This window comes from Oncorhynchus kisutch, linkage group LG30 (genome assembly GCF_002021735.2).
Source record: "Oncorhynchus kisutch isolate 150728-3 linkage group LG30, Okis_V2, whole genome shotgun sequence".
Taxonomy (NCBI): Eukaryota; Metazoa; Chordata; class Actinopteri; order Salmoniformes; family Salmonidae; genus Oncorhynchus; species Oncorhynchus kisutch.
This window is the reverse complement of record NC_034203.2, coordinates 47818654-47834182: the sequence shown is the minus strand read 5'-3', so window position 1 is coordinate 47834182 and position 15529 is coordinate 47818654. Positions and strand designations below refer to the sequence as shown.

Here is a 15529-nt window from a genome sequence, read left to right as displayed (position 1 = left end):
GAACTGTGTGAAGACCGTTTCTTCCAAACAAAGACAGTAATTAATTTGCCAGAATTGTACATAATTATGACATAACATTGTAGGTTTTATAATGTAACAGCAATATTTAGACTTAGGGATGCCACCCGTTAGATAAAATACGGAACGGTTCCGTATTTCACTGAAAGAATAAACATTTTGTTTTCTAAAAGGATAGTTTCCGGATTTGACCATAATGACCTAAGGCTCGTATTTCTGTGTGTTATATTATAATTAAGTCTATGATTTGATATTTGATAGAGCAGTCTGACTGAGGGATGGTAGGCAGCAGCAGGCTCGTAAGCATTCATTCAAACAGCACTTTCATGCGTTTGACAGCAGCTCTTCGCTGTGCTTCAAGCATTGAGCTGTTTATGACTTCAAGCCTATCAACTCCCGAGATTAGGCTGGTGTAACCGATGTGAAATGGCTAGCTAGTTAGCGAGGTGCACGCTAATAGCGTTTCAATCGGTGACGTCACTTGCTCTGAGACTTGGAGTAGTTGTTCCCCTTGCTCTGCAAGGGCCGAGGCTTTTGTGGAGCGATGGGTAACGGTGCTTCGAGGATGGCTGTTGTTGATGTGTTCCTGGTTCAAGCACAGTTAGGGGCGAGGAGAGGTACGGAAGCTATACTGTTACACTGGCAATACTAAAGTACCTATAAGAACATCCAGAGGGAAATAGTCCTGTAATTCCTATAATAACTACAACCTAAAACTTCTTACCTGGGAATATTGAAGACTCATGTTAAAAGGAACCACCAACTTTCATATGTTCTCATGTTCTGAGCAAGGAACTGAAACGTTAGCTTTCTTACATAGCATATATTACATGGCACATATTACTTTCTTCTCCAACACTTTGTTTTTGCATTATTTAAACCAAATTGAACATGTTTCATTATTTATTTGAGGCTAAATTGATATTATTGATGTATTATATTAAGTTAAAATAAGTGTTCATTCAGTATTGTTGTAATTGTCATTATTACAAATAAAAAAAATGGTTGGCCAATAATCGGTATCGGCGTTGAAAAATCATAATCGGTCGACCTCTAATATCTACCAGGAATAATGAATCATAACCAGTAAAAGTGCAAGTCAATCCCAGAACAACAGCAAAGGACCTTGTGAAGATGCTGGAGGAAACAGGTACAAAAGTATCTATATCCACAGTAAAACGAGTCCTATATCGACATAACCTGAAAGGCCACTCAGCAAGGATGAAGCCACTGCTCCAAAACCGCCATAAAAAAGCCAGACGACGGTTTGCAACTGCACATGGGGACAAAGATCGTACTTTTTGGAGAAATGTCCTCTGGTCTGATGAAACAAAAATAGAACTGTTTGGCCATAATGACCATCCTTATGTTTGGAGGATGAAGGGGAAGGCTTGCAAGCCGAAGAACACCATCCCAACTGTGAAGAACGGGGGTGGCAGCATCATGTTGTGGGGGTGCTTTGATGCAGGAGGGACTGGTGCACTTCACAAAATAGATGGCATCATGAGGGAAGAAAATTATGTGGATATATTGAAGCAACATCTCAAGACATCAGTCAGGAAGTTAAAGTCTGTCAGGAGGAATGGGCCAAAATTCACCCAACTTATTGTGGGAAGCTTGTGGAAGGCTACCCGAAACATTTGACCCAAGTTAAACAGTTTAAAGGCAATACTACCAAATACTAATTGAGTGTATGTAAACTTCTGACCCACTGGGAATGTGATGAAAGAAATAAAAGCTGAAATAAATCATTCTCTCTACTATTATTCTGACATTTCACATTCTTAAAATAAAGTGGTGATCCTAACTGACCTAAGACAGGGAATTATTACTAGGACTAAATGTCAGGAATTGTGAAAAACTGAGTTTAAGTGTATTTGGCTAAGGTGTATGTAAACTTCAGACTTCAACTGTATCCTAATATGTGACAGGGTTGAGCAGCGCAAATGGCTGCAACAAGCCTACACACAGAGTAGAATTCACAAATACAGCAGTCATAATGACTAATATAAGGCCTACAGTCCGTGCTCCCAAATACTGGAAAAAGTGTGATTCATTTGATGACATGATCACCACATTAGCCCCACGATGCAATTAAATGACACACAACAGGATGGCATATTTAGATACTAGAATAGGCCTAGCTTAAATCAGATTTACTTCTCTTTTGCAGCTCAGGCGGTTATTCTTGACAAGGCTCTTCTGGGTCTTTATCATTCTCACGAGTCTTTATCATTCTCACATGAGTCATTTGCTGAAGGCCCAAGCCTTTACTACGCCATCTACTGGTATAACGTTGTTATTGAATGCAGGTCTAAAACAAGCTCTCGACTTCTTTTTTGAAAATTAAACCAGAACCTGCAAAGCAACTCCAACATCTGGACTGGAGTTACTTGATTGACTAGCTAATTTCAACTAGCTACGTTCGGTTTATGTCCTTTAGTTGCTTGATTGACTAGCTAATTTCAACTAGCTACGTTCGGTTTATGTCCTTTAGTTGCTTGATTGACTAGCTAATTTCAACTAGCTACATTCGGTTTATGTCCTTTAGTTGCTTGATTGACTAGCTAATTTCAACTAGCTACGTTCGGTTTATGTCCTTTAGTTGCTTGATTGACTAGCTAATTTCAACTAGCTACGTTCAGTTTATGTCCTTTAGTTGCTTGATTGACTAGCTAATTTCAACTAGCTACGTTCAGTTTATGTCCTTTAGTTGCTTGATTGACTAGCTAATTTCAACTAGCTACGTTCGGTTTATGTCCTTTGCAGATACCACATTACTGACAAAAGTTTGTACGCATAAAAATGATCTGGAACCGAGTAAAGGGAGACGCAAAGTAAGAATTGAACGTGTAAATGTTAATTCATAGTCGTAACAGAGTTTGTACGTTTAATGATCTATTTTAACGTTTACGTTTCATGTTTTATGCATAGCATTTCTTACGATCCTAACGATACGTACGTTCAACCTTTTGGCAGCTATCTCCACTTGACAGGCACACTGACTCTACACTCATCTGGATAGCATATCCCTTAGGTCCACGTACAAAGATCTAGCCTCCTCGTAGCCTGCCGGCCCATAATTGTCAGCCCTGTGTGACAACAGAGTCGGTAGTTTAATTAAAGGGTGCGATCGTAAATTCAGATCACTCTCGTCTGAAAGCACAGAATAAACATTTTTTTACTGCATTGTTGGTTAAGGAATTGTAAGTAAGCATTTCACAGTGAGGTCTACACGGTACTGACTAGAGGATGGTACTCTACTGGTACTATCTAGAGGATGGTACTGACTAGAGGATGGTACTCTACTGGTACTGACTAGAGGATGGTACTCTACTGGTACTGACTAGAGGATGGTACTGACTAGAGGATGGTACTCTACTGGTACTGACTAGAGGATGGTACTGGCTAGAGGATGGTACTGGCTAGAGGATGGTACTCTACTGGTACTGACTAGAGGATGGTACTCTACTGGTACTGACTAGAGGATGGTACTCTACTTCCACCACTCTGTAGGCTACTGACCAACTCAAAGCTCCCCTTAGGTCTGAATACTTATGTAAAAATTTTTTTTACAAATTTGCAAGCATTTCTAAAAACCTGTTTTTGCTTTGTCATTATGGGGTATTGTGAGTACAGTGCCTTGCAAAAGTATTCATCCCCCTTGGCGTTTTTCCTACTTTGTTGCATTACAACCTTGGAATTTGGATTTCATGTAATGGACATACACAAAACAGCCCAAATTGGTGAAGTGAAATGAAAAAAATTACTTGTTTCAAAAAAAAAATTAAAAACCCCAGAAAAGTTGTCACATGATCTCAGTATATATTGTGGCAAATAAGGGGGTCGAGTGATAAGTGGCAGATATGTGAGAGCAGAAATAATAAACGGGCTCTGCCCGATCACTAAAATGGCCACCCCTGTCAGAACTACAGATCACAAAATGGCCGACCGCCAAAACTACAAGTCCCAGAAGCAAGGGGAACCCTCAGAAGGTGGAGCCGACTCACAGATAAAGGGTCAAGAAAAACCAGGAAGAAGGAGAGAAAGTGCTGGAAGGATCTATGAACAATAGAGAAAGAGACTATAGAGATTGGCTGGATTTACCGTGTATGAGCTGGATTGTTTTGGACTTACCTGTTGGCGTTTGGACCTGGACCTACCGAGAACCCGATTCGTGTACCGAACCCTGCTATCCTTGACCTCGCCTACGGCCTGGGTGGACCAGGACGGAGAAACAAACACACAGGTACTGTCCTGTTCGAAAGAACTCTCATTCTTGGGTGATTTGGTGACAGTTTACCACTTAGTTTGTGACACACGCTTCTAACCTTGAAGAGGTTTGCCACAATATACACCTGTTCTGAAAGGCCCCAGAGTCTGCAACACCACTAAGCAAGAGGCACCACCAAGCAAGAAGTGCCATGAAGACCAAGGAGCTCTCCAAACAGGTCAGGGACAAAGTTGTGGAGAAGTCCAGATCAGGGTCGGTTTATAAAAAAATAACTGAAACTTTGAACATCCCACGGAGCACCATTAAATATATTATTAAAAAATGGCAAGAATATGGCACCACAACAAACCTGCCAAGAGGCCACCCACCAAAACTCACAGATCAGGCAAGGAGGGCATTAATCAGAGACGCAACAAAGAGAGCAAAGATAACCCTGAAGGAGCTGCAAAAGCTCCACAGCGGAGATTGGAATATCTGTCCATAGAACCACTTTAAGCCGTACACTACACAGAGCCGGGCTTTACGGAAGCACGTGAGACACTCCCCAAACATGGAAGGTACTCTGGTAAGATGAGACTAAAATTTAGCTTTTTGGCCATCAAGGAAAACGCAATGTCTGTCACAAACCAAACACCTCTCATCACCCCGAGAACACCATCCCACCATCATGCTGTGGGGATGTTTTTCCATCGGCAGGGACTGGGAAACTGGTCAGAAAGGAATGATGGATGGTGCTAAATACAGGTAAATTCTTGAGGGAAACCTGTTTGTGTTCCAGAGATTTGAGACTGGGACGGAGGTTCACCTTCCAGCAGGACAATGACCCTAAGCCTACTACTAAAGCAACACTCGAGTGGTTTAAGGGGAAACATTTAAATGTCTTGGAAAGGCATTATCAAAGCCCAGACCTCAATCCAATTGAGAATATGTGGTATGACTTAAAGATTGCTGTACACCAGCAGAACCCATCCAACTTGAAGGAGCTGGAGCAGTTTTGCCTTGAAGAATGGGCAAAAATCCCAATGGCTGGATGTGCCAAGCTTATAGAGACATTCCCCAAGAGACTTACAGCTGTAATTGCTGCAAAAGGTGGCTCTACAAAGTATTGACTTTGGGGGGGGATGAATGTTATACGCACTCAAGTTTTCTATTTTTTTGGTTTATTTCTTGTTTGTTTCCCAATAAAACTTCAAAGTGGTAAGCATATTGTGTGAATCAAATGATACACCCCCCCCCCCCCCCCCCAAATTTAATTCCAGGTTGTAAGGCAACAAAATAGGAAAAACGACAAGGGGGTGAATACTTTCACAACCCACTGTAGATTGAGGGGAAAAAATTATTTAATTCAATTTTGAATAAGCCTGTAACATAACAAAATGTTTAAAAAAGTCAAGGGTCGGAATACTTTCCAAATGCACTGTATGGTTCAACCTCATGTTTATATAATATAACTAAGGTATAGTCTAAATCCAACTCGTTTCCCTCTCAGAGTTCAGAGCGCACACTGGACTCTGGCCGAGGAGTAGGGTTGATCCGAGCATTCTGGCCTCACAATGGCAGTCAAGCACCCAAGCTAACAGGCTAAGGTTGGCTAGCTTGCTAGCTACTTCAAATCCAATTTTATTTGTCACATGCACCAAATACAACAGGTGTAGACCTTACTGTGAAATGCTTACTTACTTACTTACAAGCCCTTAACCAACAATTCAGTTTGAAGAAAATCCTTTAAAAAAAGTAAGCGATAAGAATAACAAATAATTAAAGAGCAGCAGTAAATAACAATAGCGGGGCTATACACAGTCAATGTGTCAATGTGCGGGGGGTACCGGTGTCTAGGTAATTATGCACATGTAGGTAGAGTTATTAAAGTGGCTATGCATAGATAATAAAAGAGTAGCTGGGGCATAAAATAAGGGGTGGGGGGCAATGCAAATAGTCTGGGTAGCCATTTGTTTATATGTTTAGGAGTCATATGGCTTGGTCCTAGACGTGGCGCTCCGGGACCACTTGCCGTGCGGTAGCAGAGAGAACAGTCTCAAGGTTCAACCTTCATATATGTTATAGCATTAGGTCCACTCACCAGTTTGATAGCCACATATTCATTAGTGTACAGGTTCTTCCCCAGGCGAAGCTCTCCAAAGTTCCCACAGCCGATCTTCTTCCCGACCCGAAAGTTAGGGCCCACCATGAGCACCCCGGAGTTGCTCCCCGAGCTGCGACTGCCATGCCCCGACCGGCTCCCTCCAGTCTTTGACATCCTCTTCCCTTCCTCTGCCTCCCCCTTTCCTCCTCCTCTCTTGTCAAAGTCCATAAGTTTGTGGTACCCTGGCCTCTCCACGATTACGCCACTGCCATGCAGTCCTCAGAGCCGCCAAAACATCCACCAGACCGGCAGGGGGGCGTGGAGGGGAATGGAGAGGTGGAGGGAGCCAAGTCACCACACAGTGTAGGACTAGTACTGAATGTGTGAGTGTGAATATACTCTTTATGAGGCCTACGGCTGATAACTACTAATCAAGTTAGCAACAGTGAGGGTAGAGATCAGGTGAACTGATGAGCCATCCTCTTCTGTGGGTCTCGCTCTCTCTAAATCACCACCAGCATCAAAGCTGCATCTAAACCTAGGACTGGACTCACACTAGCTAACTATGAGAGGCTATCCAAGCTAAAGGAAGGAGGGTGCTCCTAGCTAAAGGAAGGAAGGTGCTCCTAGCTAAAGGAAGGAAGGTGCTCCTAGCTAAAGGAAGGAAGGTGCTCCTAGCTAAAGGAAGGAAGGTGCTCCTAGCTAAAGTAAGAAATGTGCTCCTAGCTCCTGGCTGTGTGATTGATGTGGGCGTCGTACTCCAGGGCCCACTCCTGGTGAGGTTGTGAAGGTGCAGTCATTCCCAGCGGTCTGATACACCTGGTGGAGCGGTTGGTTGGACAGACGGGCTAACACAACAGCTCTACACCTGGGGGAAGAGACAGAACGTCAACTGTTATTATCAGGGAATACTCCATTAATCTACAACATAGCAATTCAAATTGCACAAACAGCTAGGTAGCTATAGCATGCTGTAATTCAACAATGTGTTTAAATCAATCGGTGAGGATGCCAACAGTGGTAGGCCTGATCACCGACAACGATGAGACAGCCTATAGGGAGGTCAGAGAACTGGCAGTGTGGTGCCAGGACAACAACCTCTCCCTCAATGTGAGCAAGACAGAAGGACCTGATCGTGGACTACAGGAAAGGGTGGGCCGAACAGGCCCCCATCCACATCAACAGGCCTGTAGTGGAGCGGGTTGAGAGTTTCAAGCTCCTTGGTGTCCACATCACCAACGATCTATCATGGTCCAAACACACCAAGACAGTCGTGAAGAGGGGACGACAAAACCTTCCCCCACCCCAGGAAACTAAAAAGCTTTGGCATGGTTCCCCAGATCCTCAAAAAGTTTGACAGCTGCACCATCGAGAGCATCCTGACCGGTTGCAACACCGCCTGGTATGGGAACTGCTCGGCATCTGACCGCAAGGCGCTACAGAGGGTAGTGCGTACGGCCCCGTACTTCACTGGGGCCAAGCTTCCTGCAATTGCCTACATCCCAAACTGCCCCCTATTGACTAAGGGTGAAATGGCCCCTCTGAATAACAGGCCGTGGTTTTGGCTTAACTGTGTTGTGAAAAAAACGCCACCTAGATAGCACAGCAGGACATATCTGGAAACCAATCATAATAACTTTTCATTGCATGTTTGTAATAACAAAATTAGACCATCATTTTAGTGTTTACCATTTTAAATTAGATAAGGTCAAGGACATGACAAACTAAAACAAAGTATTAGAATGTGCAGAATTGTCTCTGACATTAGTCAGCTACTATGTGTTACAATATACAGCTGTATGTGCATTTAGAAATGTTGCATAGTGCTCTGGGCGGTATCTTTGTAGGTAGACATCCATTTTTCCTCTGATCGTCAAACAGAACTAAAAGGTGGAGGGGGATTATCCAGGACAGAAAGTAGAATGGAAGTCGTGTTGAAAGCCATTTGTCATTTACTGCAGCTGCCTGCTCAGCGTCTGACTGACGGAGTTAGAAACCAGAGCCCCTCTCATCCTACAGTACAGCTACTGGTCAGGTCCAGAAACCAGAGCCCCTCTCATCCCACAGTACAGCTACTGGTCAGGTCCAGAAACCAGAGCCCCTCTCATCCTACAGTACAGCTACTGGTCAGGTCCAGAAACCAGAGCCCGTCTCATCCTACAGTACAGCTACTGGTCAGGTCCAGAAACCAGAGTCCGTCTCATCCCACAGTACAGCTACTGGTCAGGTCCAGAAACCAGAGCCCCTCTCATCCTACAGTACAGCTACTGGTCAGGTCCAGAAACCAGAGCCCGTCTCATCCTACAGTACAGCTACTGGTCAGGTCCAGAAACCAGAGCCCCTCTCATCCTACAGTACAGCTACTGGTCAGGTCCAGAAACCAGAGCCCGTCTCATCCTACAGTACAGCTACTGGTCAGGTCCATAAACCAGAGCCCCTCTCATCCTACAGTACAGCTACTGGTCAGGTCCAGAAACCAGAGCCCGTCTCATCCCACAGTACAGCTACTGGTCAGGTCCAGAAACCAGAGCCCGTCTCATCCTACAGTACAGCTACTGGTCAGGTCCAGAAACCAGAGCCCGTCTCATCCTACAGTACAGCTACTGGTCAGGTCCAGAAACCAGAGCCCGTCTCATCCTACAGTACAGCTACTGGTCAGGTCCAGAAACCAGAGCCCGTCTCATCCTACAGTACAGCTACTGGTCAGGTCCAGAAACCAGAGCCCGTCTCATCCTACAGTACAGCTACTGGTCAGGTCCAGAAACCAGAGCCCGTCTCATCCTACAACTGCAGGCAGGAAGTGTTATCTAGTGTTTGAGTACCAGCTCTAAAAATACACCCCCCAGCCAAGCTTTCTCTCTTGTGCTCTTTTCCGCTCTGTCCTATCACCCCCCTCTCTCTCTTTCCCCAGCCAAGCTTTCTCTCTTGTGCTCTTTGCCGCTCTGTCCTATCACCCCCTCTCTCTCTCCCTCTCTCTCTCCCCAGCCAAGCTTTCTCTCGTGTTCTTTTCCGCTCTGTCCTATCACCCCCCTCGCTCTCTCGCTTCCCCAGCCAAGCTCTCGCTCTAGTGCTCGTTGCCACTCTGTCCTATCACCCCCCTCTCTCGCGCTCTCTCTTTTCCCGGCCAAGCTCTCTCTCTAGCGCTCTCTGCCTCTGTCTGTCCTATCACCCCTTCCTCTCCAGCCCAGCTCTCTGCTTAGAGGAACGGACCTCCCACTCATGTCAGCTGTTGTGGACAGACAGAACGACAACTCTGAGGAGTCGCCAAAAGAGTGTCTGTACAATAAAGACATCAAGGACACTTGTCTTACTGGGGGAATAAAAGACATCAAGGACATTTCACTACATATTATGAGGCATGTTTAACCTTGCTTCATAGGCTAGGCAAAAATCTGACCATATCAGTGGAAGCCATTATTTAATAAATAGACCTCCATATATAAAGATCATCACGGACATGATCAGAGCTGGGACCGAGAGACTGCAAAACAGCTTCTATCTCAAGGCCATCAGGCTGTTAAACAACCACCTGGTTACTCAACCCTGCACCTTAGAGGCTGCATATATAAAGATCATCAAGGACATGATCAGAGCTGGGACCGAGAGACTGCAAAACAGCTTCTATCTCAAGGCCATCAGGCTGTTAAACAACCACCTGGTTACTCAACCCTGCACCTTAGAGGCTGCATATATAAAGATCATCACGGACATGATCAGAGCTGGGACCGAGAGACTGCAAAACAGCTTCTATCTCAAGGCCATCAGGCTGTTAAACAACCACCTGGTTACTCAACCCTGCACCTTAGAGGCTGCTGCCCCATATCCATAGACATGGAATCACTCACCTGGTTACTCAACCCTGCACCTTAGAGGCTGCTGCCCCATATCCATAGACATGGAATCACTCACCTGGTTACTCAACCCTGCACCTTAGAGGCTGCTGCCCCATATCCATAGACATGGAATCACTCACCTGGTTACTCAACCCTGCACCTTAGAGGCTGCTGCCCCATATCCATAGACATGGAATCACTCACCTGGTTACTCAACCCTGCACCTTAGAGGCTGCTGCCCCATATCCATAGACATGGAATCACTCACCTGGTTACTCAACCCTGCACCTTAGAGGCTGCTGCCCCATATCCATAGACATGGAATCACTCACCTGGTTACTCAACCCTGCACCTTAGAGGCTGCTGCCCCATATCCAGACATGGAATCACTCACCTGGTTACTCAACCCTGCACCTTAGAGGCTGCTGCCCCATATCCATAGACATGGAATCACTCACCTGGTTACTCAACCCTGCACCTTAGAGGCTGCTGCCCCATATCCATAGACATGGAATCACTCACCTGGTTACTCAACCCTGCACCTTAGAGGCTGCTGCCCCATATCCATAGACATGGAATCACTCACCTGGTTACTCAACCCTGCACCTTAGAGTCTGCTGCCCCATATCCATAGAATCACTTTAATGTTTACATACTATTTTATTCATTTCATATGTCTATACTGTATTCAACTGTATTGTAGTCAATGACATCCCGACATTGCTCGTCCTAATATTCATACATTTCTTAATTTTATTCTTTTAATTTGAGATGTGTGTATTGTTATTTATTCAACCTTTATTTAACAAAACAAGTCAGTTAAGAACAAATTCGTATTTACAATGGCGGCCTACCCCGGCCAAACCCAGACGACGCTGGACCAATTGGGCGCCGCTCTATGGGACTCCCAATCACAGCCGGTTGTGATACAGCCTGGAATCGAACCAGGGTCTGTAGTGACGCCTCTAGCACTGAGATGCAGTGCCTTAGACCGCTGCGCCACTATGGAGCCCCTTGTGTATTGTTAGATATTACTGCACTGTTGGAGATAGGAACACAAGCATTTCCCTACACCCACAATAACATCTGTTAAGTACGTTTAGGTGACCAATATATTATGATTTACCATTTGAAACCAGTAGCCTGTTCCATTGGTTTTCAAATCAAACTTTATTTGTCACAGTGGCTTATTTCTGCATGTTATTGATACCATGTGGTGTTTTGAGGCATTTTGATTTCATGTCAATGCAAATAAAGCTACAATTCGCCAGCTAGCTAACCACAAACTGTAACGATGTATTTGGAACAACACGTGGTCAATATTAAGAAGTGTTCATTATTAGGCGTCAGGAGAGCACAGCGCATGGAACAAAGCAGTGAGACATGCAACATCGCGTTATGTTTTTGCAAAATGTTCACTGCTAGCATGCGAGGCCAAGAGTGCGGGGCCACGCAGGAATCAAATCCCACCCCCTCCGGAGTCTTCAGGGCTGAGACCCGGATGTTCTGAATGTCTAGTGATGTCCCTGGTTAGGGGATAAAGAACATTATTATGTAGCTTACAGTAGTTCCCAGTCACGTGGTGTTTGTTTATAAAAACACACAACGACCAGAGACCGGAGCCGTGTGATTCACTCAGTTGTTCAACACGCGCCAGGTGACCTAGTTACAGTATGGAATTCACAACTAAATCTTTGCCTGCTAGATATCTTATAACTATTAAGTTAACTGTCTAAAATATGCTAAATGCTCTGCAGTTGTGCTTTTGGTTTGCTAATTTAGTAGCTGGTTAGCTATCTAACTATGTGGTTAGGGTCTACCAAAATCAAGCATTTGCTTGGTAACAGCAGAGAAATCCCCTCCTGGCTGAGATTTGTTTGTGAGTACAGCAAACTGTGTAGACTTTTTTGAGTTACTTGTATAGTTTAGGTCAGAAACTGTACAAAATGTTCGCAATGAACTTGTTAGCATTTAGTAAGCATATTCGAATGGATTTTGTTGTTAGCATTGCTAACCTTCGGATTATAGAGTATCAGTGAGGTTTGAAAACAGCGCCCCTTGTGGTCAGTGCTGGTATTATCGAATATCCGGGTATGGCACAAGGTCGGTATGAGGGTATGACAATCTTAATAACGCCCAAGCCCACTTATAAGACACTACTTGATGTAGCGAAATAAAATCATCAGGCTATGGAACCCTGAGCTGTTCACCGGACGTGCTACCTGTCCCAGACCTGCTGTTTTCAACTCTCCAGAGACAGCAGGAGAGGTAGAGAGACTCGCAATGATCGGCTATGAAAAGCCAACTGCCATTTACTACCGAGGTGCTGACGTGTTGCACCCTCGACAACTACTGTGATTAATATTATTTGACCCTGCTGGTCATCTATGAACATTTGAACATCTTGGTCATGTTCTGTTATAATCTCCACCCGGCACAACCAGAAGAGGACAAGCCACCCCTCATAGCCTGGATCCTCTCTAGGTTTCTTCCTAGGTTCTGGCCTTTCTATGGAGTTTTTCCTAGCCACCGTGCTTCTACACCTGCATTGCTTGCCGTTTGGGGATTATGCTGGGTTTTTGTACAGCACTTTGTGACATCAGCTAATGTAAGAAGATTGTTATGAATCAATTTGATTTATATACGAACACAGAGCTGACCCCATTTACTTGACTAGTCAATTGTTTGGTCGTATACAGCACAAAATTCAGCTCAGGTGCATCCCATTTCCATTGATCATCCCTGAGATGTTACTACAACTTGGAGTCCACCTGTGGTAAATTCAATTGATTGGACATGATTTGGAAAGGCACACAACTGTCTATATACGGCCCCACAGTTGACAGTGCATGTCAGAGCAAAAACCAGGCCATGAAATTGTCCGTAGAGCTCAGAGACAGGATTGTGTCGAGACACAGATCTAAGGAAGGGTAGAATAAACATGTCTGCAGCATTGAAGGTCCTCAAGAACACATTGGCCTCCATCATTCATAAATAAATTCATAAATAAATTCTTCCTAGAGCTAGCCGCCGGGCCAAACTGAGCAATCGGGGGAGACGGTCCTTGGTTAGGAAGATGACCAAGAACCAGTTGGGGACTCTGACAGAGCTCCAGAGTTCCTCTATGGAGATGGGAGAACCTTCCAGAAGGACAACTATCTCTGCAGCACTCCACTAATCAGGACTTCATGGTAAAGTGGCCAGACGGGAGCCAATCCTCAGTAAAAGGCACATGACAGCCCGCTTGGAGTTTGCCAAAAGGCACCTAAAGGACTCTCGGACCATGAGGAACAAGGTTCTCTGGTTTGATGAAACCAAGATTGAACTCTTTGGCCTGAATGCCAAGCTGCACATCTGAAGGAAACCTGGCAACATCCCTAAGGTGAAGACGGTGGTGGCAGCATCATGCTGTGGGGATGTTGTTCAGCGGCAGGAACTGGGAGACTAGTCAAGACCAAGGTAAAGATGAACGGAGCAAAGTACAGAGATCCTTTTGAAAACCTGCTCCAGAACACGCCGGACCTCAGACTGGGGCGAAGGTTCACCTTCCAACAGGACAACGAGACTAAGCACACAGCCAAGACAACACAAGAGTGGCTTCGGGACTTAAGTGGCACAACCAGAGTCCGGAACTGGAGAGCCCTGAAAATAGCGACGTTCCCCATCCAACCTGACAGAGCTTGAGAGGATCTGCAGAGAAGAATGGGAGAAACTCCCCAATTACAGGTGTGTCAAGATTGTAGAGTCATACCCAAGAAGACTTGAGGCTGTAATTACTGACAAAGGTGCGTCAACAAAGTACTGATTAAAGGGTCTGAATACTTATGTAAATGTGATATTTCAGTTTTGTATTTTTTATAAACGTACAAACATTTCTAAAAACCTATTTTTGCTTTGTCACTATCGGGTATTGTATGTAGATTGATGAGTCAAAAAATATTATTTTTTAACTGGGCTGTCCACTGCTCAGAGAGATGATATTTAACTGGGCTGTCCACTGCTCAGAGAGGTGATATTTAACTGGGCTGTCCACTGCTCAGAGAGGTGATATTTAACTGGGCTGTCCACTGCTCAGAGAGGTGATGTTTACCTGGGCTTGTTGCAGATAGAAGTGCAGCCTAATGAATGGAGCTGACACACTTCACGTTGGCCCTGGTCAAAAGTAGTGCACTACGGGAAATAGGTTGCCAGTTTGGACACAGTTCCTAGTTTTTTTTATTTATTTTTTATTTTACCTTTATTTAACCAGGTAGGCAAGTTGAGAACAAGTTCTCATTTACAATTGCGACCTGGCCAAGATAAAGCAAAGCAGTTCGACAGATAAAACGACACAGAGTTACACATGGAGTAAAAACAAACATACAGTCAATAATGCAGTATAAACAAGTCTATATACAATGTGAGCAAATGAGGTGAGAAGGGAGGTAAAGGCAAAAAAGGCCAAGATGGCAAAGTAAATACAATATAGCAAGTAAAATACTGGAATGGTAGTTTTGCAATGGAAGAATGTGCAAAGTAGAAATAAAAAAATAATGGGGTGCAAAGGAGCAAAATAAATAAATAAATTAAAATTAAATACAGTTGGGAAAGAGGTAGTTGTTTGGGCTAAATTATAGGTGGGCTATGTACAGGTGCAGTAATCTGTGAGCTGCTCTGACAGTTGGTGCTTAAAGCTAGTGAGGGAGATAAGTGTTTCCAGTTTCAGAGATTTTTGTAGTTCGTTCCAGTCATTGGCAGCAGAGAACTGGAAGGAGAGGCGGCCAAAGAAAGAATTGGTTTTGGGGGTGACTAGAGAGATATACCTGCTGGAGCGTGTGCTACAGGTGGGAGATGCTATGGTGACCAGCGAGCTGAGATAAGGGGGGACTTTACCTAGCAGGGTCTTGTAGATGACATGGAGCCAGTGGGTTTGGCGACGAGTATGAAGCGAGGGCCAGCCAACGAGAGCGTACAGGTCGCAATGGTGGGTAGTATATGGGGCTTTGGTGATAAAACGGATTGCACTGTGATAGACTGCATCCAATTTGTTGAGTAGGGTATTGGAGGCTATTTTGTAAATGACATCGCCAAAGTCGAGGATTGGTAGGATGGTCAGTTTTACAAGGGTATGTTTGGCAGCATGAGTGAAGGATGCTTTGTTGCGAAATAGGAAGCCAATTCTAGATTTAACTTTGGATTGGAGATGTTTGATATGGGTCTGGAAGGAGAGTTTACAATCTAACCAGACACCTAAGTATTTGTAGTTGTCCACGTATTCTAAGTCAGAGCCGTCCAGAGTAGTGATGTTGGACAGGCGGGTAGGTGCAGGCAGCGATCGGTTGAAGAGCATGCATTTAGTTTTACTTGCATTCAAGAGCAATT

At 44.5% G+C, this 15529-nt stretch overlaps 1 protein-coding gene across 7 annotated transcripts in view; it reads right to left on the bottom strand.

Moving 5' to 3' along the window:
• Positions 1 to 15529, bottom strand: part of LOC109882229 (casein kinase I) — a 79136-nt gene that overhangs the window by 51488 nt on the left and 12119 nt on the right. For all 7 annotated transcript variants that reach the window (XM_031810966.1, XM_031810965.1, XM_031810964.1 and 4 more), the window contains exon 2: positions 6333 to 7203. In XM_031810966.1, coding sequence (XP_031666826.1) covers positions 6333 to 6563 — 231 coding nt within the window. In that variant the 5' untranslated portion in view covers positions 6564 to 7203. The remainder of the gene's footprint in view (positions 1 to 6332; positions 7204 to 15529) is intronic.